The sequence below is a fragment of the Sander lucioperca genome, chromosome 22 (genome assembly GCF_008315115.2).
Source record: "Sander lucioperca isolate FBNREF2018 chromosome 22, SLUC_FBN_1.2, whole genome shotgun sequence".
Lineage (NCBI taxonomy): Eukaryota > Metazoa > Chordata > Actinopteri > Perciformes > Percidae > Sander > Sander lucioperca.
Genome location: NC_050194.1, coordinates 16,868,277 through 16,891,539, shown reverse-complemented (window position 1 = coordinate 16,891,539; position 23,263 = coordinate 16,868,277). Strand labels below are relative to the sequence as shown.

Genomic DNA, 23,263 nt, shown 5'->3' with positions numbered 1-23,263 from the left:
CAGACCAAAGCTTTATCAGCAGCTAATCACTGCATGTCAAATTCACAGACTTACTGCAGTCACTTAAAACAAAAAAAAGAATTCAGTGAATAATCTTCACAAATTCAGATTGGCATTTTAGATTTGGACAATCACCAACTTCTTTTAGATCAAATCAAATCTGTCTGACAGCTAGGGAGAACATCAGCATTTGTTTGATATAATTTGCTGTGGCATGTTAATTGCATCTACTTGTAATTCTCTCTAATTGATGTTTGATATGTCTCAGGAAATTAGGCCAACTAGATAACACTGCAAATATTATGAATCCTCCCTGCCTTTCTCTTTCCGCGGCAGGTTTGATGAATTCACAACACCTAAAACTGTTATGTGTCAACATGCTGTGCAGCTATGCTCTGTGTTCCCAGGCTGACAAACCTAAGGTTATAAGCATATCACTGTATATTCAAAACACACTCAGGCACACTGCAGAGGGCTAGAGAAGACTAACCTGAGCAATTTTCACAGAGTTCTGGGTCGAACCACCGGCATGATATTCAACTTTGTTCCTCTTGACAATTTCTTCAAACCTGAAATAAAGAAGTACAAGAGTTGTTAGAAAAGACAACACAAGATTAACCGCAAAGTGAATTAGACCAGACCTGCTGATAGAGCTGTAGCATGAGCAGACTACAGGTTTATCAACACATTACAACATGTGTAGAGGAGAAATGGCATTTCATAAACACCACAAATTAGTCAATTCAAAATCCATTAGGAGAGGTTACACAGGTACAGTTGAAGAGCAGCTGTGAATATAGATAATGAAATTTAGAACAGATATTTGTGGTCTCCAGAGAATGGATCCTAATGACTCGGAAGATTAACCTTTTTATCACTATCAACATACTTTCCACTAGTTCAACACAGGACACAATAACCACATTCCATAAGTCTCAGTTGTAATATGGGATCAGGCTAGCATAGCATGCTGAAATACTAATGTTAGCATCAAAACCTGCTAACATGCTAGACAAATATTAATCACATATTAGCATGCTTACATAACATCTTAAAGTTAGCATGCCTACATGCTAACGTTAGTATGCCAAATGCATGTTAGCATGCTAACATGCCCAACTTAAATAATAGCAAAAGGATAATAACATTCTAACGTTATGTTAAGATAATACATTTTGCATGCCAACAGAGAAGAAAGATTTTGTGTTGATTAAAAGATCATTAACAGGACAGTTAAGATTGTATAGTATACTATTGGCCAGCTGGACATTTCAACCATTACATGACTTAGCTAACTAGTTCAACAAGTTACTTTTAGCCAACTCATTCTGCTATACATCAAGTCTGCTATCTATTTTAAACATTTATCCATTACTTTCAGAAAACTCATTTATTTAAGTATGTTTATTCATTGTTTAAGGTTTTTTTTGTGGCATTTTAAGCCTTTATTCGATAGGACAGCTTAGACATGAAAGAGGAGAAAGATGGGGAATCACATGCAGCAGAGGGCCACAGGTTGGAACCAAATCCATGGCCGCATGACTTAGCCTCTGTATATGGGCGCACCCTCTACCAAGTCAGCTACCCAGGCGCCCTTTAGCTAGCTATTTTAACCATTTATGCATTACTATTCACAACCTGTTTAGACCTCTCTGCTTGCTTGTTTGCTAACTAATTACCCGCACTCTCAATCGCAAGCCATATGTCTAATTTCAACCGCATGGTACGGCACTAGCTCTACTCAACTCCGCTATTTTTTGGTTGTCCATTAGCAAAAGTTGTGGATAGTACCTAGTACTTTTCGGTACCACCTTGGTCGAGGTTCCAAGCGAGCTGAGCCGATACCGAAGGTGGAGTTGAAACACTGCAGACCACTGATTGGTCAGAGAGAACAGTCACTAGTGCAACACAGGACATCCTGCACAAACCCGCTATTTTTAAATAGCCAAGCTTCCATCAGTAGCGACTGCAATTTTTTTTTATTAACTCGCACACGTGACGAAGTGCAGATGTTCCTCTGTTTGGTTGCCGATGAAAGGATTTAGCGAGTGTCGCATTGAAGATGATGTCATGGCACCCAGGTGTTTTGGCTCACTTTAATTTCTATTTAAAATCATCAAAATATTTGGATTTTCCTTTTATATCTCTCTGTAAAGAAGATAGCAGCATGTCAGCTCTGCAATATAATAAAATATAATAAAAAATGAAAGTGGCATACATTTTTATTCAATTGTGACATTCCAGGTGCAAGCTTTTCCAATAAACTGCTTAAAAAGAAAAAGAAAAAAAGTTGCAAGCAAATGCTGGATTTAGTTAAATGGGATAGTTGACCACAAATGTTGCTGGAGTTGAAAAGAGGCAGTTAGGGTCTAAATGCAAACTTGATAAAAGCAAAAGAGGAACATTGTCGACACATGGTTGCAGTTAGCCATACAGTATTGAAGCAAGATGAGCAGTGAAAGTTATTTCTGGGAACTTATACTACTTCCTAAAAGGGCTGCATGAAATTAACTATTATAAGTTTCTTTTATTTCATGAAAGATTAACCTTTTCAGATAGGCAGTATTTTTTTAATTTCATAGGTGTTGTTTTCAGAGCAATTAGAAAAACAAGTTTTATAAATTCCTTGTGTACAAAAACCTCATAGCTGGATAACTTGTTTTGAAAGAGACCACATCTGATTAAATGTTTGATGTATGAACCATACGGCAGAGTTAAGAGATGAGTGTAACAGACCAAACACACTGAGTCAAGAAAACAGACATGACATTGGGGAGTGGGGAGTAAACAATTGCTGAGTTTTCAAACATAACCACAGGAACACCCTTGGGTCTCCAGTGAAATACTGAAGGTGGTTCTATCATTTTTGTATTTTCCCATCATATTGCCATTTCAAACATCAATAGCTTCAATGCTTAGGCGTAACGTAATGCAAAGCTGGGCTACGCTGCGAGATAGAGTCTTTATCTGGGGAGCTGAGAATATGAATAATGTGTATTCTTCACATCGTTCACACAAACAGCCTCCCAGAGGGCTGGCTATATAAACTTGGAAATTGACACAACTGCAGTCAAGTTGATACGCCACATAAGGAGGTCCTTGGCTTTTTTTCCCCTCAACTGTAAATTGAAGACTGTCAATTTGTAAGAGTATTTACAACAGGGGGAAAAAAAATCCAATGACATGGTAAATAGTTCAATGTGCACTATACCATTCCCACTGGTGTATTTCACCTTAAATTAGCTGAGTAAGAGGGGTTGTTGGGAAAAGGCTTTGAGTGTAATCCCAAGGGGTGCTGGTTACGTAAAGGGTTGGCTACAGAGTGCCGATGCATTCCCTTTTTAGGAGTATAACAACATTTTCGGTGGAGGTCAAAGGTTGCACATTTTGGGGGAGCTTGAATTTCGAAGTTGAACCTAGAAATATGTTACGCGTGTTGTATGTACTCACTGCAGACAGGAATAATGTGTATGCAAAGTGCATCATGGCTTACCAACATATGTCAGCCAGAGGTGTTCCAATACTTCAGCACAACCTGGTTTAACAAGGCATGGCCGAATTGCAGCGAGTGTGAAAGTAACCTTTACTGCTTCAAAGAAAGTCTGCATATCATATCTCAAGGCAAAGGGTCTACCTAGGGGAGAATGTTCCTAATAAAGAAAAAAAAAAAAAAAAAGAAAACTTTCCATGCAAGTGGAAAATATGCTAACCGCGAAAAAATTCCTTCCTGAGACACCTGTTATGACTCCTTGACAAAGGAAGAATTTGAGCACTGTGGGTGTTTATAACATGAAGGCAGCCGAGGGACTCCAGAACCCATTTCAAATAGACACACTGCTTCTGAGGATTTTAGTTTTTTTTTCTTCCTAGAAGTATTTGCTCCACCTTGCAGTGCAGACAGCATGGGGCCCTGCTCTTGGACGCCTCGAAAATCCCATCCGAAAAGGAGCAGCTGCCTCGAGACCTTTAAACCCTCAAACATCATGTGATCCCATAGTAGTGACACCGTAAACGGCCCCCATGGCCATTTAGGAAGAGAAAATCCCTTTCCATCTACTGCAGTCTGAGCTCACTCGGGGATGGGAGGGAGCAGAGAAAAATAAATTGTTTTGAACAAAATGTTCTCAGCCAGTAACCTCTGCTTTTAAAACCCACCAGTGTTGTTCAATGGAAGAGCAATTCCAACTATGCCATGCATTCCACTAATGTGAGGACAGTCTGTGTTATATAACACATGCTTTACAAGAGACCACCGCCACTGACACTCTGGTTAAATACCACTCTTAACTAAAGGCACTGTGGTATTTTATTTCAATATAATACCTTCCAATTTGAGATTAATAGATGCACTTATTTTCAACAGATTAAGGGAATTAGGCTACTGAATACAATATTTGTATTCAGAGGTTATGAGAGCCCTCCTTGAAAACTAATACCTCTACATCTCTCCGGCTTAACACATTCAAATTGTTGGGGCAGATCACACAAGTCAGGAACTTCGTGCTGTTTACATTCCTGGGGATGGAGCCCCCACCGTTGTTTCCCATCAAGGGAAATATGAGAGCTTCCAAAGTACTATGAGTGTTCTCTGCCCCCAGTGACTCATGAGTTCCTCTCTCACCTCCCCAAAAAAAGAGCAGAGTAGATTATTTACATGAGGCAATAATTCAAGATTTGCTCCTCTAAGTCTCTTACATGGAGGGCAAGGCAAGCCCATTTACCCAATCCCTCTTCATTCGCCTTTGATGTTAGCCTATCTCGATAAGACCGGATGAGTGCCCTAAAATCCCCGTCGAGTGATTTCACAGGAAGAACAAGTCTCTGTTAATCAATGGCTAGATTGGATCTGGATCCTCGGGAGTGGTCCGCCTGAAAGTCCTCCCGAGTGTTTGAGTGCACACCGGGGTAATTCATCGCTAATGATCACCGCGGCACCCACTCTCCTGCGTTCGTCCTTATTTAATTGCCTTGTTCACGTTTAAAACAGCTTACAAATCACATAGACAGGCAGGGAAACATGATCAAACAGCCCCTATCGCTAATCAGGGGAGGGCAAGGGAAAAAAGTGAGAGGACTGGGGCTTCTTTGCTGCTCTCCTTGGGGATTGGGAAGGAGGAGGGTTGTACAGGAACAGTAAATTAGCTCTGCTTCAGCTATAGCAGGCAGGTACATTTAAACAGGCAGATCCATCTTTCTGTCTCTCTGACAGAAGCAGAGAGGGGGTCGTACAGCTAAAAGGCTTTGGTAATCCCAGTTTCAACACAGGCATCTGGAGTGGAGACAGGTTCCACCATTGATTAGATTCCCCAATCAGTGTGTGCATCCTACACCAGCCTTACTTGGTAGTCTGGAGGCAGTACAAGGCCTGATGCACAGTAATTGTTTCCATAGGTCAGGCAGAGGAAAAACAGCTCAGGGATGTGATGAAAGGGAGATGGAAAGGGTGAGGAATATTGTTGTTTTTCCCCCCAATTAAATTGTTTGTCAAACCCTTCACAAAGGGTTACGCAGTTTATCTATTTAAAATCAATACGCTCGTCTCAGTGTGAACGCTTGTCCCGACACAAGACAGGCCCATTAATTATTCTGTTCTGCGCGCTATCGCCGGGCTGCTCAAGGTTGAGCCTTATCTTTTCTTATTTCAAATCAATAATTATCTTCTACCGTGCTCGCGCTCCCCCTCAGAAATAGATGTGCTTTTCATTCAATGCCTGTAGTGTCTCTCTCTCTCTCAACTGGTGAAGAACGCAGAATGAATAGGACATTCTTATCAGTGGAACATTAGGGCAGGATAGGAATAGATGGCAAAGAATGAGGCACATAAAAGTACTGAACACAAATGAGTCATGATTCAAAGAGCGAGCAAGGCCTTGTTCCCATCCCCTGACATCTTCTAATACACTACAGTAAGGGATGAATGTTGATTTGCACAAAAGCATTACGATATCGCCATCGTTCAGGTATCTTCAATCCATTTGGGTAAATCCCTGTTCAGCTAAGAAAACCTGCCTCGAGTCCCTTGGTGCAAAAAGAAAACGTGACTCCAGCCACGATGAGCCTTTTTGTATTATAGACGGGATGCACAATTAATGACTGCACAATTACATGGTCATAATGGGTAAGTAATTGCATTAGAATGCAGAAACAACAAATGTGCATCCCTTTAATAATCGGCCGATCCAGCAGCAGCAGCAGCAGCAGCAGCAGCAGCCCATTTGTTGGCATTAACCAAGGACTGCTGTTTGTACTTAATTAGGCTGCACTCAAGGATTAGGCGGCGGGGGCAAAATCTGGTCATGGAGGATGAGTTCATATCATTTCCTCTGAAATGTCACAGGTTTTTGGCTTTGCGCTGCAGAGGGTGGCGTTGTTTGTCACACTGTACTGTGTGGATGTGGGAGAAGGAGTGTGAGTGAGTGTGTGTGTGTGTGTGAGGACATGAAAGAGAGAGAAAGAGAGGGAGAGGGACACATTGAGGAAGAGAGTGGGAAGACGGGAGCGTGTAAGCAAGGATGGGGCTTCTGGTGTTCTCTTGAGGATTGAGATTTGAAGCCGGAGCACAAAGCCTTTGAGACATTGCCCTTATCTTGGAGGTTGATACCAGGATCTCAATGATTCAGAGCGCTCCGTGTGAATAATTCCACCAACACCCCCTACTGCGGGGACCATATGGCCCAATGTGAACTTTAAACACACGGGCCTGTTCACCAGTCAGGTCTCCCATCTCCACCCCCGCACAGGCTAGGTGTAGCGAAATGATCAGCACAGATAGTATACTAACTAGCCTACATGTGTACGGGCTGCTGTCATCATTGACTTTTCCTGTGTGGCTGCTGGGGATCAAAGATGACTAAAAATAGCCCTGAGCATGCTTTTCTGAACGGAACATGCTGTATGTACTGGCTGAGACGCCCCCATTTTAATTATAAAACGCTCTTTAAAAAAGGGGGAGTTGGAGGAAGAGAAGGGGAGGGGAGGGGAGGGGGGGGACGCCCACATGCACAGTTATGTTTGTTGCACTCCCTTTGACATGTGATGTTTCCTTCTGGCACCACCTGCTGGCAGCCACCGACAACAAGAGGGAGGCATTTGCAGATCCGGCGAGGACGAGCCTTAATTATGATTGCATCAGCCATCTCTCATGATGCAGCATGTAGGCTCTAAATGCAGAGCAATCAACCTGCATCGCAGTGTCTTAACCTATTTCATCTCAAAAAATAACAGCAGAACAAGATATGAGGCTTCTTTATTTGGATTATTCAAAAAAAAATCCTTGTTTTATAATTCAAAAGGGTCTAGATCCACATTTCTTACAGTTGAGTACAGCTCTGGTGAGCATGTCCGATTTATGCAAGCGCCCCAAATCGTCAGATTCATGCACATCAATAAAACATCAAGAGCAGCGCGGTTGGCGGCTGAACATGTTTCTGATGTCTCAATTACCAGTTGAGTGCCATTAATCTCTGCTCACTCTCTTTGGCTCAGAGGTCGACTGATGGATGCAGGCCTGCAACCTTTGCCCTTTAGCGGCGCAGGGAGCCGGATGTTCTGACCCCCCAGCGGACCTGCGGAGGTGAGTTTAAGTACTGTAGTACAGCACTCAGCCTCAGCAAAAGACTAGGGAGCCGGGAAGTTAAAAAAAAAGGGGTGGGGAGGGGGGTGTTGTAATGTGTCTACACACTCAGTCAAGCATGAGTGCATCTAGTGAAGTGGCACCATGGCAAGCACATGCAGCTTCTGCACGCATGCTTGCATGTGAGCACACACAAGGAGGAGTGTTTCTCTTCCTGACACACCAGGATAGCTCCGCCGGGGGTTTCTAGCACTCACAATTTGCTTTGTTATATATTAACAAAAAAGAAATAAATAAATAAAAAAAACAGGGGTAGAGTCAAGTGTGTTTACAGAGCAGAATCTATCACACGCACACACCCAGGAGCCAGAGTGTTTAGCATGTACTCAGTGAGAGAGGCCTTTGTTGTTTTCCTCCCAGTAAGCAGATTGAGCTGCACGGCAGCAGCAGGGGTGTGTAAGATGTACACAGACAGCGGGGTGTGTGAGTGGAGAGGCACCTCCACTGATCTCCTGTGTCGTGTGATGATGTGTGTGTGATGTGTGTCTCAATCCAGCGCTGATCCCCCTGAGTCAGCCCTGTCAGTGATATGAGTCTCCCACCCTCTCTCTCCCTCTTTCTCGCTTTCCTTCGCCATCCGGAATGCTAATGACAGCCAGCCACTAAGGCTGCAGCCCTGAATTATTCATGCAGCAGAGGGTCACACGGCATAATGAGGAGTTTACTCTCATTCTGGATGCGATTGTGACGCTGCTAATCTGCATTTAGCACAGAGAAAGAGAGAAAAGGAGGGAGACAGGGGGAGGGGGGTAGAGAGAGGGAGGAGGAGGGAGGATGAGCACTGATGATCTTAATTGCTGTGAGCAAACAATCTCTGAAAAGAGTCACGCCATCATCCAGAGATGAGAAAGTAAACAATTAATTATCATCGGACAGAGGGAGTCATAAAACAAATGTTTGAACGCGACTAATATTCAGAAGCCTACTGATCTTTTTTTTTTTTCCTCTCCGAGGTGACAATACACGTACTCTAACAATGACTCGCTCATTTGACACACTAATAATCATTAGCTCTAATATGATATGGTTAACAGGCCCATGAGGGTTTGGGTGAATGGTATATTATGCAATGCTGCATGTTCTAAACAACCTGTAATGCCTAGTTATCCTGAAATAAAATGTCTATTTGCCCACATTATAATCTCCTGCAGAAAGAGGCGTGTTTTCATTATGTTGACATGTTGTTTCCTATGGAGACTCCTTGGGGTACAAACAGCAGGCTACTGTTGCCCCCTGCTGGTCATAAAAGATACATACCCCTTTTACAGCAATTCAATCCTGAGCAAAGATGTTCACTACTGAGAAAAAAAAGTTAAAGTTAAAATAAAATATCAACCAACTGCTGACAACATACATATTTCCAAGGCAACTACAATCAAAGATAAAACAGTATGGATGTAAAGAGGCAACGCTAGCGAATAACACAACTCTACTTAGAATATACCGTGATTATTTGTCTGATTATCTGAGATGAAGACATTATATACCCCACTATTACAAGTTCTAAAGTCCATTAAACATGCACCCTACCTTTGCAGATATCAAACTTATATTTTAAGCCACACGATGGCAGCAGTGACAACACAACGTGAGCAAGAACCACAGCATTACATCTGACAAAAGGCCTTTTTCACAGCAGGCATTTTGACCTGTTATAGCAGGAAAAGCACAGGTGAAACAAATGGCTAAGTTCCATCAAGTGCCCCAGTAAGCCTTGACAGTGAGCCAGTATGCACAATACCAGGACCCTGGAACCAGCTCGCCTATATGGAATGCAGTCGGTTTTAATATTATCAATTACACCTGTGCTTTTCCTGCTGAGGCAAGTTAAAATGTCTGCTTTGTATATTATCACCCACTGAAATTTAGAATGATTCGTATCTAGGCAGGCGGAAAGGAAGTCAAACACAGTGCTTTGGTTAGTTGGTTTCCTCTCATACCCCAAAATCAAAACACCCGAGGCATCCTCTGAAAAACCAGCACCTACTGAAAACAACCCTTTTAACTGCAGCTCAGAAAAAAACATTGAAACAAAAGCAGTTACAGTAAAAGACCCGTACGTTTACAGCAACCAACCACCACACTGTAATCAATGTATAAACTACAAGTATTAAGAAGCTGCCTTATTTGGAGGAGAGAGTGATGAGGGCAGTGTTGAGATTGCACTGCGGGAATTTACTTTCATTGGAAGTTAGTATTTCTTTCTTGTCATGTTTGCCTTTATTAGATGGGAGAAAGTATAGATACAGACAGGAAACATGGGGAGAAAGAGCGTGGTATGAAATACCACAATCCTCCGGGGCAGGAAACGAACCATGACATTGTGGTTTTATAGTATGTGTCTTAACCACTAGGCAACCAAGACACCCAGGAACTTTTTTCAGCAGAGCAGATACACCACTTACTTTTATTAGGGATGCAACTCATTTTATTATTTTCATTAATTTACTGTATCTCTTGATTATTTCTTCAATTGTTCGATTAATTAATGCCAAGGTGACGTCTTTAGAATTTTTGTTTGCTCCAACAAACGGTCCTAAATCCAAAGATATTCAATGTATAATGACATAAACCAGAGACAAGAAGCTAACTGTCATATGTGAGAAGCTGAAACCAGCATATTCTTGGCATTTTTGCTTGATAAATTACAAAAAACGTTGGTCAAGTAACTTTGTCGGTCAACTTATTGATACTACTAAAACTAAACTTGTTTCCATATTATAAAACTACAGCGTTTTGAATAAAAAATGGGAATCAACTATAACTTGTAAAACATTTGACGTGAAATGAAAAAAGGCATCAAAAGTCACACTTGAGACTTATTCGGGAAAAAAAAACATTAAGTCCCCAGCCAGTACTAACAGGGATGTTGATGGTTTCTACAGCAGGCAATTCCTCAGCCACAACAGGATTATGTGAGCTCTGCTGTGACTAGATAATTAAATTCAGGCATGGCCACAGTGCACTGCATCCAATGATCTCTCTCCCACCAGGGTGACGGGAAGAAAAAAATGAATCGTATTAAACTCTGTCGATTCAGAAGCACAACAATAGTGTTAGTCGACTAGACTTGTAAGTCTACTGTGGCCTTTTAAGTAATGATGTTAGGTCTCACACAACACTGCAGTCAAGTTCTTCTTCTTCTATGGATCTATGGATTAATTACCTTGTGAATGACCTCTTTGCACTTTGTAGTCACCCAACATTCTTAATAGGCTCATATCGCAGCATCTAAAGCTTTTTCATAACCTGTGCTGCTATATGTTAATAGATAATGTGATAGAAACATCACATGCACATACATTCAGATAGAAATTGCTGGACATGAGGGAGAGTATGCTGGTGTGTGTGTGTGTGTGTGTGTGTGTGTGTGTGTGGCGTTGGAGGGGACATACGTTGAAATGCATTGTGTTGGGAATAAACCACCAAAGCTGCATGTTAATCCCGCCCTGACCTTGTGCAGAATGTGGAGGGAACGGTGTCTGTGGGGCTAAAGATAACACCGCTGCCTTTGTGCCGGAGGAGAACAACAATGCTGATGATGCTGCTTTGTGCTGCTGCTGCCCGAGGTCACGTGTCCCTTTGTCAAGTAACAAGACCTGACAAGGTAGCCTATTGTAAGGTACAGACCATCTGATGTACCGATCCGTCTCTTATTCATTTATTGTTGACACATTATTCAGGTGCTTTATGATTTGACAATTACTGCACTGTGATTTGCTTTAAATTTATACACAAGACGCTACAACAGATTTTATCGCTTCTCAGGTCGGAAATTGTTCAACATGCACTAATAATAAAATTAGACGTCATCAAACTAAAAAGCACTAAAAACACACCTCTACATTTGCCACTTCAACAACAGAGAATGTTTACAGGTGTTTAATCTGCATATGGATCCACATTATCACAGAGTGCCACATTTCTTTAAATTTGAGTAATGCATTAGTAGTTCATGAGTATTTGACAGGTTTAAGCCATTTTTACTTTACATTAAAATCAAGAATATGTAATGATGTGTCTCCAATATACAGTATCCCTGTTAGTATTCTGGAAACAAATTGCTGTATCCATAAAAGTGGTCTCTCCTCCCCCCTGCTTACAAATCTCAAACCAATGAATGGCCCTGATAATACAAGTGTCCTGACAAAGATTTAATGTCAAGATACATTTTGACTGGAGCAATGGAGTATGCACATACAAAAAAAAAAACTCAAACAGGTGAAGACCAAACAGGAGTTGATCCTTTAATCCCCAGACCAGCAGGATGAATTTGGGTTTAGAAAGTGAAAGAACATTACCACTGCAGAGATGCCCTTGAGCAAGGTACTAAACTGCTTAAGTGGAGCTGCTCAGTGGCCAGCAGATAAGAGGTATGTAGTTATCTTACATCCAACAGATTAGACTGTGGTTGTACTGGGCCGCTTGGAGGTGTGAATGTGCCCGAGTGTGGAGCAATGTATTCCCGTAAAAGAGCATTTGTGCACAGTGAATCGACCCTGATTTCATAAAGCCCTAAAAAAAGTAATTTGTTGCACTCTTATAAGAGTGGGTCAGGTGGCAAGCAATTTGGCTACAAGCTGTCTGAATATGACAAGCAATGCCTGGTAAGCTCCATCATGAGCAAAATGAACAAGAGAAGCTCAGGTATCCGATCAGTGAATCCATGAGTCCCCACAAAGGCTGCAATACCAGCATCCCCATTTATGACTAAATTAAATTCAATAAAAATACTCACTAAAACGATAACTTAACTGCCTGATTGATCCACCAAGGAGGTTATGTTACTGTCCCAATGTTTGTCTGATACTTAGCAAATTTACAATGAAATCTTGTGAAAAAGTTAGACCAAGTACACTTCAGTTGGGTTTTCGAGTATCTTCCTATTTTCTCATGAACCCCAGCACTCAGCTGAATAAAATAAAATTAACATTAATACTTGAGGCCACGGCTTACAACTCTGAAAAAATAACATGTTGCTGTGAAAGCAATGTAAAACTTTGGCAGTTAGTCCAGATACTTTGTTTGTGTCTTTTGCTACCAAGGTCATTATTAAAGATCATTCAATCATATTTTTAAGCATTCTCACACTCAGTTAGAAGAGGCAAGCGCATAAAAACTGTTGGAATATGTGATTTACTTATGAATGTGAAAAGTGTTTAATCCTTGAGACTTCACTTCAACACCTGCCTCTCACCATCATCTTACTTACAGATGGTGAACTTTTTATGTCTACACGAAAATTAAATTCCCTGAAAGAAACCATCTGCACTCATCAACCAGAAGAAAGAGGTCATTCGGTAATTAAGGGTTAGTTCTGTTTGAATTTTAGTCTTTCTGTTGTTTCCCTTAGGTGCATTTCAAAAAGGAGCAGTGCACTATGTTCAGGGACATGCAAACCACGTTTTCGAGGAAGGCTATAATATTACTGTTGCTTCCGCTTGCAATGTGAAGGGGGGAGGATCTGAAAAAAGAGCATGCTTGCTCAGCAAAGCCGTTTTCGGAATAAATAATTATTATTAATTTTGTGTCAATCTAAGAAAGCCAGTGAAATCTATGTTGATCTACTATTAAGCCCAAAGCAGTAGTGAATTCAGAGCCATCTTGGCATTAATTTGGCTCAAGTATGGGAAAAATGTGTGGGCGTGTCAAGTTGAGAGGCTCCCAGTTACAGAGGGTTGATTTATAACTTGGCTATTCTGAGCACAGCTCAGTGGTAGTAGTGGGTATGAATGACCAGTGTGTCCCTTATTTGGTTCCATGTAATTTTAACACTTTCTGTTACACTACTGAAGCATGTGGTGTCCCAGTAAAGCTTTGACTCACAAGACTTTGTGTTTTTCTTCAGCGAGGATCTGGTCATTAAGCTTCAGTCCAAACCTACAAAAAAAAAGAAAATAACGTTAGTGCATTTTGGTCAGATAAGACACAATATGGAGTTGAAAACAAATCAGCTGTTTAGACTTACTTGTCAAGGAAGTCTTTGTCCACAACAGCTGAAATGTCGAGCAAGGGATTTCCCATCCCAAAGAGTGTGTTTTCACTGTAGCGGGACAAAAACTTATTGTATTATGCAGACTCCCACTTGATAGCTCTGCATGTACAGAGGACACAAACAATCTGCCTGAAAGAGAAAATCATCTGTTTCTGCTTTGTTGAATCAAGTCACTGGAACTTTGATGAGGGATGAACCCATGTGGTGTTTCACTGATGGCTCTGTTACCTGACCTCCTCTCTACGGTCAACATGTGGAGAAAATAAAGCTACAGAAACATGTACAATTGCAAACTAATGAGCTCATAACAGACTAATGAGTGATTTGTTTTTAGGGCTTTGGGAGTGATCACTCCTCAGAGAAATGTAAAACTGCCAATGAGTTTCTTTTGTCCCCCATTCAGATGGAGATTAGTCAAATGAAAAGCAGGCCCATTAAAAAGATCAAAATAAAGGATTCTCTGAGAAACTGATGTGTCAACGTTCCCATGTACAGACATGTGTAGCTTGTGTCATTTATTCATAATGCATGCTTAGACTATGCGTCATAGCAGGAAAAACTGTATGCTGTTTGAATTCTTTCATATCATAGCGGCCAAAGGCTACAGTCTTCATAACAGGTTACCAACCTTTCATAAAACGCAAGACAATGTATTCAATGTCTGATTGAAGATCACACAGAGAAATAATTGTTCTCTTGTGCAGCAGTTTAGCTTATTTATGTGATCTGCAAAAAGATCCAGACTCACTAAAGCCACCTCAACTTAATTAAAATCTGTCATTTCACACTTTCTTGCAATGTTTTCAATCAACCAATTTAACAAAAAAAAAAAAAAAATGGCAGTGCTGTGAGTGTAAAATAAAAGACAACCTCAATAGTTAGCAGAACTGTTCCCTGTGGAAACAGTGGAGGATAGTATCATTGGGATCTTACCTTGGAGTTGACATTATGTCAGAAAACTCAGCAGCCTAACCTGATGATTAAATGGTCAAACGTTTTCTCCTCTCTGTCAAAGCAATGTGCTTTTTGACTACAGGAACTGCAGCTGCACTTTGGTCAACACTGACTGGTTGGTGGAAGAAGGGGGCGGGCCTTTGTATCTTCTAGGCGTATGATTGGCTACACTTGTTCCAATTATTGTAAAGCTTTCTATGCTACATTTGAGGCCAATGGGAAAGAAGCTGGGCCCTGTGGTAAACACCAATACCAGCCATAAAGTAAAAAAAAAAGAAAGACAAAAAAAAGACATTTAAAATGACTAATGTGTAATTTTTTAACCATACACATTGCATATTTATTTATACAACATTTGAGTTACATATACAAAATATCAAGCTGCGTAGCTGTATACAAACATATAAACCAACCTTTAACAGCATCACAACCATAGACTATACAGTCTATGATCAGAACACATGAAGAACTTAGATTTAGTTACTCTTATATCTAAAATGTGTAAATTCAATCTAAATGGGAATAATAAATTCTAATAAATAAAGCCTAGGCTATGTGTTTGCAATTTGTTTTAAACATTTGGAGCATGGACTCTTGTTTTGTTTAAACAGTAACACACATTATGTTTACTTGTTCCTTTAGGTTCTGTGGTGTACACTGAAATAATAAGTAACTACCACAATAGTTTACTACCACACAATTTAAAAATAGGACTGATGGGAAAATTGGCAGTCCGAGCTTATCATTGTTATAATTTCTGAAGAATTGTTTATTATCATTATTGTTATTTATTTGTTTGACTTGGAGTGATTTTATTGATGATTATTAAAGTATTTAGTGTGGCAAGTTGTTGGTAGTATGATGTTACCTGTTCACCTGCATCTTTGCTAACTTTACATCAAGGGCCTCCTCCTCATAATGTCAGCTTAACTACGGCAAACTAAGCAGTTAGTGATGGTATTGCATTTTTTGCTTACTATAAAGATTAAAAGTGTAAATATATGTTATAACATTAACTATGGACTCCTGTCCGATCACTGTATGTGCTAACTGTTCCCCGTCTTTTACCCACTGTTTTTGCACACCCTTACCCCATTATCTCTGTCATGGCCCACTGCATAGTTGCACATCCACACCTGCATTGCTATCATATTTGTTTATGCTATTTTGCACTTTTCATCTGCCCTTGTATACTCAACCATTATTTTCTTCCCACCTTTGTTGCCACACACTTTTTTGCCAATCTACTGATCTACTTCACTATCTAGTGAACGACGCGAAGCCGAGCGAAGTGTAAAATAAATTAATAAATGGCGGCATGCGATTAAAATAAATTAACGCATTATGCTCGGCCCTTAATCACGTCGCGATTAACGCGTTAATGCTGACAGCCCTAGTTATAACTGATCTACTTCACTAACTAGACCACTAGACTAACTGTTTATTGACTCTTTACACCTTCTCAGCATTGATATAGACTCTCTGTTCACGTATGCTGCACATCCATCGACTTACTTACACCTCACTACGTTCCGGCAATTGTAATGCCCACTTATTCTGCACTTTATGTAGCATTTTGTATTCTGTATTCTTGTATTGTATTGAATGTGAAACTATTTGTTGTCTTGCACGCCTACGCTTTTCTTGGCCAGGTCGCCGTTGCAAATGAGAACCTGTTCTCAACGGCCTACCTGGTTAAATAAAGGTTAAATAAAAATAAATAAATATGTCTCTTTCCTATTTAAGTGTCCCAGTAAGCCGTGACGGTGTGACAGTGAGCCAGCATGCACAACACCAGGACCCTGAAAACTGAAGCAGCAACATGAAATTCAGCCATCAATAATGTTATGATTTACGCATGTGCTTATCCTACTGTGACCTGTCAAAATGTCATCCATGAAAAAGGCCATTTTCCTTTCTCCTCCTAAATTTCTTTTAAAAGATTATTTTTTTGGGCTTATCCGCCTTTAATTTTGACAGGACAGCTTGGTGAGAAGGGGGAGAGGGGGGGGGGAAACATGCAGGAAATTGTCACAGGTCGGATTCGAACCCTGGACCTCTGCATCGAAGCATAAATCTCTCAGTATACCACTGAGCCAACCCGGCCACCTCCTCCTAAATTTCTGAGGCATTAAGTTGTTTGCTGTCTCACTGTTAGGAGCCGGTTGTCTCTGACTGTCATGAACATGTGGATTTTATTTTGTTTTTCTTTCCTTGTCCTTTCCTTTATTATTCATTTGTTCTGTTTTTTTCTCTCTGCACTGTAAAGCGGTTTCGATTGACTGTTGTGTTTAAAGTACAATGCAAATACACTTGAGTTGAGTGCATTACTTTTGTCAAGAGCAATTCAACTGTGTAAAAAAAGTCCCTCCGTGCTTATTGTCTTTAAACATTAACTCAGAATCGTGACTATATGGACAACTGCGCTGCGAAAGGTAAGTTTTCCTCAAGTCAAGTGAATGCTGCACAATTAACTTAACACTGCAAAATGTCAACAAGACACTATGCTGCAGACCACTTTAAATGTTATGCTAATTATACGGATGACAAGACACGAAACTGACAAAATATTGAAATGCTGGGCTGATGTTTTAATTAAAAAGACCCAGTATACACTTACAAGGCTATTCTTTACTGTATATTTGGCTACATTATTTGTTTTAAATGTATGTTATTCTGGTCTTTTTTCATATTTCACAGTTCCTACTGTGCGTTTGATAAATTATAATCATTTTATAGGCTAAAATATAGGCATAATTTAAAGGATTAATGTTTTACTATTGGTAAATAAATAAAATCTAATAAGTATTTATACTTATAAGATTTAAAAAAAGAAACACAAAGACAAAAGAAACTGAAAGATGAAATAGACTAAGAGTAGATGAGTTGGAAAGACTGTTTTGGGAATGAGAATAATTAGTATTAACTGCATTTCTTCATTGTTTCATATGAGATAGATACTTGTTCAATAATTGTATCTGACGCTTAAATTTGTATCATCAAAATTAAAAGGTTTTATTTTAAAGAAAGGTTTCTCTTCTTTCCTTATGCATCCTGTCAACTGTGTTACTTTATCTGTCAACTGTTTTACGTGTGATTTTTGTGTCATAAGTCTTTAAAATGTTGGCCAAACTGTAGTACAATGATGGTGGAGATTTCTAGAGAGGGAAGTCTTACATAAGGACGTTGAATAACTCTAAATCCAGTGTAATGGTGATTTATGTTGAAAAAGTATTCATCCTTGATTATTTTTATCCAACAGGATATCCATTATCCAGCTCAAAATTCATATTATTTTAATCAGTCAAACAGACAACCTCAAAATCCTTGGTAAATAGACTCAAGAACTTTCAAACAAATGTTTTATCAAATGTGTAGTACTTAATTTGTGTCTTTTATGACAAAACTTTTGTCTGTAACACAGTTGACAAAATAATGAATGGAATGTTTATTTTTATTTAAATATTTAAAAAGTAAATCGAGCTTAAGCTTGACAACTCGTGAATGTAGACATTATGGGGGTATATTAGGGATACCAACTTAATTATTTAGCAAAAAAAACACACTGATTTCTTCACTTCTTGTTGAAATGAAATGTACCCCTAATTATAGAATGACTCATAAAATCCTTACACTTTAAGATGTCAAATCCATATCAGAAATATATTAAAAACAAGACCTTTTGAGCTGTTATCACACCCACATGACAAGTGTAATACATGATACAAAAGGTATTTTATACCTTTTTTAGGATAATTAAATGTATGGATGGATAAATCTAATTTACCGATCATGTGGTGAGCCCACCCTATCCTGCTAGCTGCGGTTAGCATCGTTATGACGGAATGTGTAACGCTAACACCGGTTTCACCTGAATACTTGAGTTGATGTCACGTTCAAAGGTTCAAACTGCTTAGCGCCTTTCAACCTGCACCGCCTGCGGACACTTTACCACAACACCAGAGACGTTTGCATGAATTAACAGCTAGCTAGCTACAGAAGCTAACTATGCAGAGCATTACCCGTCAGATAGCACAAATACTATCGGCTTATTACCTTAACGCTGTTTTCCTCCCTGTCGACATGTTTGGTTCTCCGTCAGACATTTAGTTTAATCAGCAACGGGCTGTGTTGTTGACGCTGCGGAGCCTGGGAAGCCACTGCTCACTGCTGGGAAAGAGTAGGTTGCAGCTTCCTTCACCACAGATGATGATGACGATGAAGAAATTGGTCGACAGCATGCAACCCAGAAAAACAATTAATGGTTAATGTTTCAGGGAAGGGTCGGTATTAGCTCGTTACTTTCCCCTGTCCGAACCAATGTGCATTTGACTCACATAAAGAAAGCGTGCGATTTAGTTATCTCGCGTTATCGCGGTGTTTTCCCTTTCACCTGTTTCACCAGTTCAACTTCACAGTCTGCATATTTCACACTGTAGACAAAACGTGGTTCTATTTAGTGTGGCAGGCCGCTGAGTGTTGATATATTACAATAGTAGGCTACTTTACATTATTAATACGATATTGTTATTCATTAATGTAATACTTAAACGAGAGATGTATATCCTCAAATATATGTAGTGGAGTAAAAAGATACATCTTCTCGGCTCAGTTTATGCACCACTGACACCTTAAAAAAAAAAGCCTGGATTAGCAAACAGACCGCAGATCCTCAACGTCCCAGAGTGCCCATATTCAGTGATTGGTTTAGAGTAAACTAACTTGCATTAGTAGCCTAACTAATTGCAAATTAGTTTGTAATATGATTATCATGTCGCCTCTTCTTTTAAGTGGGCCCTATGTTCAAATGTATAGCCTACATGTTGCATTTCTTTTAAACCAAAATGCTCCTTCACAGCATTAATTTACATTAACAAATGGCCTTATGCAAATTCAGATTATGAGTTTTATTTATTTCCATAAGTTCAAATCAAACCAAGAGAAATGTCCTGGTGATATTCATGTAACTGCTGACCTGCAGCAACATGTTTCTAAAAAACTATAAGGGACAATCTCTTTGACAAAACTTCAATATAAAAAAGAGGAATAAGGCTTTTGGAACAATCATGTTCTAACAAGAGCCTTAACTTCCTTACAATACAGGCTGGGGTGAGCATATAGAAATTATAGAGCAAACATAGCAAGTGCGATAAAATGCTTTATTACAAAACTGTGAACAATGCCTCAGTAAAATGTTGTTCATGTCCATTTAAACCCAACCAAGTTGCATAATTCAGTTATCTTTTCAAGCAAATGTTCTCAGGGTTTGCATAGAGCATAATTTGACTTGAAGTAAGTTATGAAGTGGGTGTAGCTTAATAGAAGAACAATGTACAACAAGTGATTTAAACAAATAAACACCATCATACCTTGTACAAATTATACAAAATTAGAACTGTATCAATTGCAAAAAAGTTTATTTTGCAAGGCACATCAGTTGGTATTAGATAAGTAAAAAGACACATTCACACCACCATGTCTTCAGACATTTCAAAATATCAACTACAGTTACCACAAATAGTGGTCAGTTATGTTTAGTGTATCAAGACATGTTGGAACAAATGTGATAACATAAAATGAAGATTTCACCAGCTGCAGATGACTCTGTGCTTCATCTTTAAACTATGGTCATTCCCTTGGCTACCTAGGCGAAGTATGCAATTCATATATGACAAAAAAATGAGACGTACAACTGTGTGCGGGCAAGACGAGCCTCTCTGAAGAAGACTAAGCTTTGTTAGTTTGCTGTGAAAATCAGGATAATAACTAGGCCTCATAATGTTGCACAAACCTGTTTCTTACATGTAATCTCAATGCAACATGTGGAACTTGAAACATCTATAGAAAGAGTTGAATGAGTTGAATGCAAGCAGTTGTTATCTTTACCTACTGATGGCAGAAATTTAAGTTACTTTTAAGTACCAAAAAAATGTATTAGTGGCCAAAGAAAGACAAATATACTTTCAAAGATCATGGCAGAATGTCTTTGGCAGAACTCAAGAAAATAAAAAATGCTACAATTGCATTACAATATGTCAAATAATAAACAGTGTTTTGCTTTCACTTGTAATCGTATAGAATAGTGTAAACAGGCATAATACCACTGAATATATTTAACGTGTGCTGAGTGTTGGCCTATACTGTACTTGTATCAGCTCCTAAAGTTCATGTGCTTATCCTAGCAAAGGTGAATAAATGATAGTGACAATACAATTATCAGTACAAAGATATAAAAATGTCTCTTTAAATTTAACTTAAGCTTTGTGTCTAGATGAGGCCCAAAACAACCTTGTATTATATGTAATCCAACCTCTAATCAAAGCATACAGTATATATTCCTGGGATTTGTCAAAATAAGCTTTAAAACTATTTTTTTACACACTTTTAGAAAGAAAGAAAAAGACGTTCTCAGTAAGAATCTAACCCATAACTCGCACTGATAGTCCCATTGTTTACATTCTACCAGAACAGCAACTGTTACAGACAGGATACGGGACAAATAGAGAAGCTTTACCCATATCAGTGTGACAGACACTGACATTATAGCTCTGATAAAGTATATATCTGTCCATTCAATGCCCTCCTGGACAGCTGGATAGAACCAGTGCGAAGCGGAGGAACAGTGGCCCTTCTCTTACTGGTACCAGGGGGTCTTTCTGACCCAGTGGAGGGTAAAACCTGCATCTGTCCGGATCTTAATGGAAGCTGCCTCGGCCTCCCTGACTGTCTCCTTCACAGACTGCATCAGGTTCTGTGCATTGTGGACCAACATCTCAGTAGCCTGCCGAAGAAGAAATTAGGAGATACAGTGATGAGGGAGAATGAAATAAACTTTTTTCTTTTTTTAAAGGCTGCTATAGGAAAACAATGGGAGTCTTGTGATCGGAGAGTCTGGCTATCACCAGACCAAGCTCAATCTTTTAAGATTGAACATTAGTCTGGGGAGTCTGTTCTGTATTTTCTACTGCACAAGAGGCGTGATCAACGGGCATAGTTCAAATGACTCTGTACGCAATTGGGATAGTCCTTCAACCAATCAGACCAACGATCCGGGTGACGTAACAGCGACAGCGGCATCAACGGGTTGCTGCGCTTCGGAGGCCGCTATGTTGAATGTAAACAAGAAGCTGCGTGGTCGCTTCTCTATCGTCATCGTGTTAAACCTGCCAATAGCACGCCAGGTGGATAAGCCAGTTTGTGATTGGTCCTTGCAAAATTGTAACGGAAGCAGGATAGATAAACGTACAGGTTTCCAGCCTGAGCTGCAGGGCGAAATCAAATCGCCGGCAGATCGGGCTGGGTTTACCCAGTCTAGTGATCGGACCCACTCATAATAAAGACTCTGCTCACCTGCTCTGACTCCTCTTCACTGATGTTGGTACGACCCAACATGGTGGCCTTGACTGTGGACAGGATTTTGAGCTGAGTGCTGATGGTGGGAATGCGCTCGCACACCTGAAACGAGATCAGAAAGTCAGGTGAGGTCAGACAAAACAAATAAAGTAGTCTTTCCACAGTGAAAATCCACTGCAAACCCCTCTGATGAAGACGACTGAACAGACCTGGAGAAGGTTGGTCCGGATACGCTTGTCGGTACACTGCTTGGCCACCTCCTTGGCCAGCCGTGTGACTTCGTCAGAAGCCTTAGCAATGTCCTTGGCGCACTGAATGAGGGCGCGTTTGTTTCCGCTGCCTCCACGCACCAGACGTGACATCTCAGCCATGAGCAAGGCCATTCGTTTGGCGGCACCAATGATGTCATTTCCCTATGAGATACGACAGGAACAAAATCAATCTGAAAGCATAGGATTCCAACGTAAAAGTCAATTACTCGTTTTACAGTGTTGACTTACTTTGCTGGACCATTTGCGGGCTTCATCGTGGAGCTGCCTGGCAGCTACCATCATTGGCTCATTAACCATATCGCCAGTCTGCTCGGGGAACTCCTCATCTTTCTCCTCTGGGGGAGGAGGCCTGGGTGGAGGAACCTCGCCCTCAGGAAGAGGAGGTTTGGGTGGTGCTGCGTCATCGTTAAGCTACAGGGACAAGTTTAAGTAATTATGGTTTGGCAGTTCAGACAATATACAAGTCGTTTTGTACACTAAACCAAAGCAGCTTCAGATGGTTTGCCAAATTAAAAGTTGTGCTTATCTGAGGACTTACACTAAGCTGATCCAGTTCAGGCGGAGGTGGTGGGAAGTCTGGCTCTTGGGGCTGAAATGCCTCCCTGACCTTTGCCACAGCACCAAGAATATTATAACCTGAGTCCAGAAAGCCTTTCTGAAGACCTGGCAATCACATAACAAACACATTTATCACTAATCACAAGGTTCCACATACGCACAAAGCATAATCGCGTGTTAGCAACATCAGCTTACTTGGATCCTGGATCTTTCCAGCCACCGCCTTAGCATTCATCACCATAGGAGAAATTGTCTGGCTCAGTTCATCAGACGCAGCCTTCACCATCTCCCTGAATTTAGGATCCTCAGAGTTCTCCACCTCTCGCTTCGCCACCAGAAGGATACGGTTGGCTCTGCGGGCGATGCTGGTGGCACCGGCAACCAGCATTTGAGGCTGGTGGTTGGCCATGGCCGAACGGCACTTTTCCAAGTCCTTCTTGATGGCGTCCTCTGAAGCATCTAGCAAGGATTTGGTATCGATGGCCTCGTCCACCAAAC

General features: G+C 40.4%; 2 protein-coding genes across 4 annotated transcripts in view; both read right to left on the bottom strand.

Annotated features, from left to right (window-relative positions):
* Positions 1 to 18,985, bottom strand: part of adkb (adenosine kinase b) — a 114,856-nt gene extending 95,871 nt beyond the window's left edge. Inside the window, exons 1-4 of one of the 2 annotated variants that reach the window (XM_031315052.2) lie at positions 18,639 to 18,985; positions 13,602 to 13,676; positions 13,460 to 13,513; positions 491 to 569 (exon numbers count right to left, since the gene is read on the bottom strand). In XM_031315052.2, the coding sequence (XP_031170912.1) occupies positions 491 to 569; positions 13,460 to 13,513; positions 13,602 to 13,676; positions 18,639 to 18,688 (258 nt within the window). In that variant the 5' untranslated portion in view covers positions 18,689 to 18,985. Of the gene's footprint in view, positions 1 to 490; positions 570 to 13,459; positions 13,514 to 13,601; positions 13,677 to 14,561; positions 14,693 to 18,638 lie in introns of those variants that run through there. The other variant, XM_031315053.2, reaches the window with a different exon arrangement.
* Positions 18,986 to 19,724: 739 nt separating this feature from the next.
* The window catches only part of LOC116061149 (vinculin), a 28,207-nt gene continuing 24,668 nt past the window's right edge, over positions 19,725 to 23,263 (bottom strand). For both annotated transcript variants that reach the window (XM_031315076.2, XM_031315077.2), the window contains exons 16-21: positions 22,961 to 23,263; positions 22,746 to 22,870; positions 22,436 to 22,618; positions 22,145 to 22,348; positions 21,933 to 22,037; positions 19,725 to 21,363 (exon numbers count right to left, since the gene is read on the bottom strand). In XM_031315076.2, coding sequence (XP_031170936.1) covers positions 21,217 to 21,363; positions 21,933 to 22,037; positions 22,145 to 22,348; positions 22,436 to 22,618; positions 22,746 to 22,870; positions 22,961 to 23,263 — 1,067 coding nt within the window. In that variant the 3' untranslated portion in view covers positions 19,725 to 21,216. The remainder of the gene's footprint in view (positions 21,364 to 21,932; positions 22,038 to 22,144; positions 22,349 to 22,435; positions 22,619 to 22,745; positions 22,871 to 22,960) is intronic.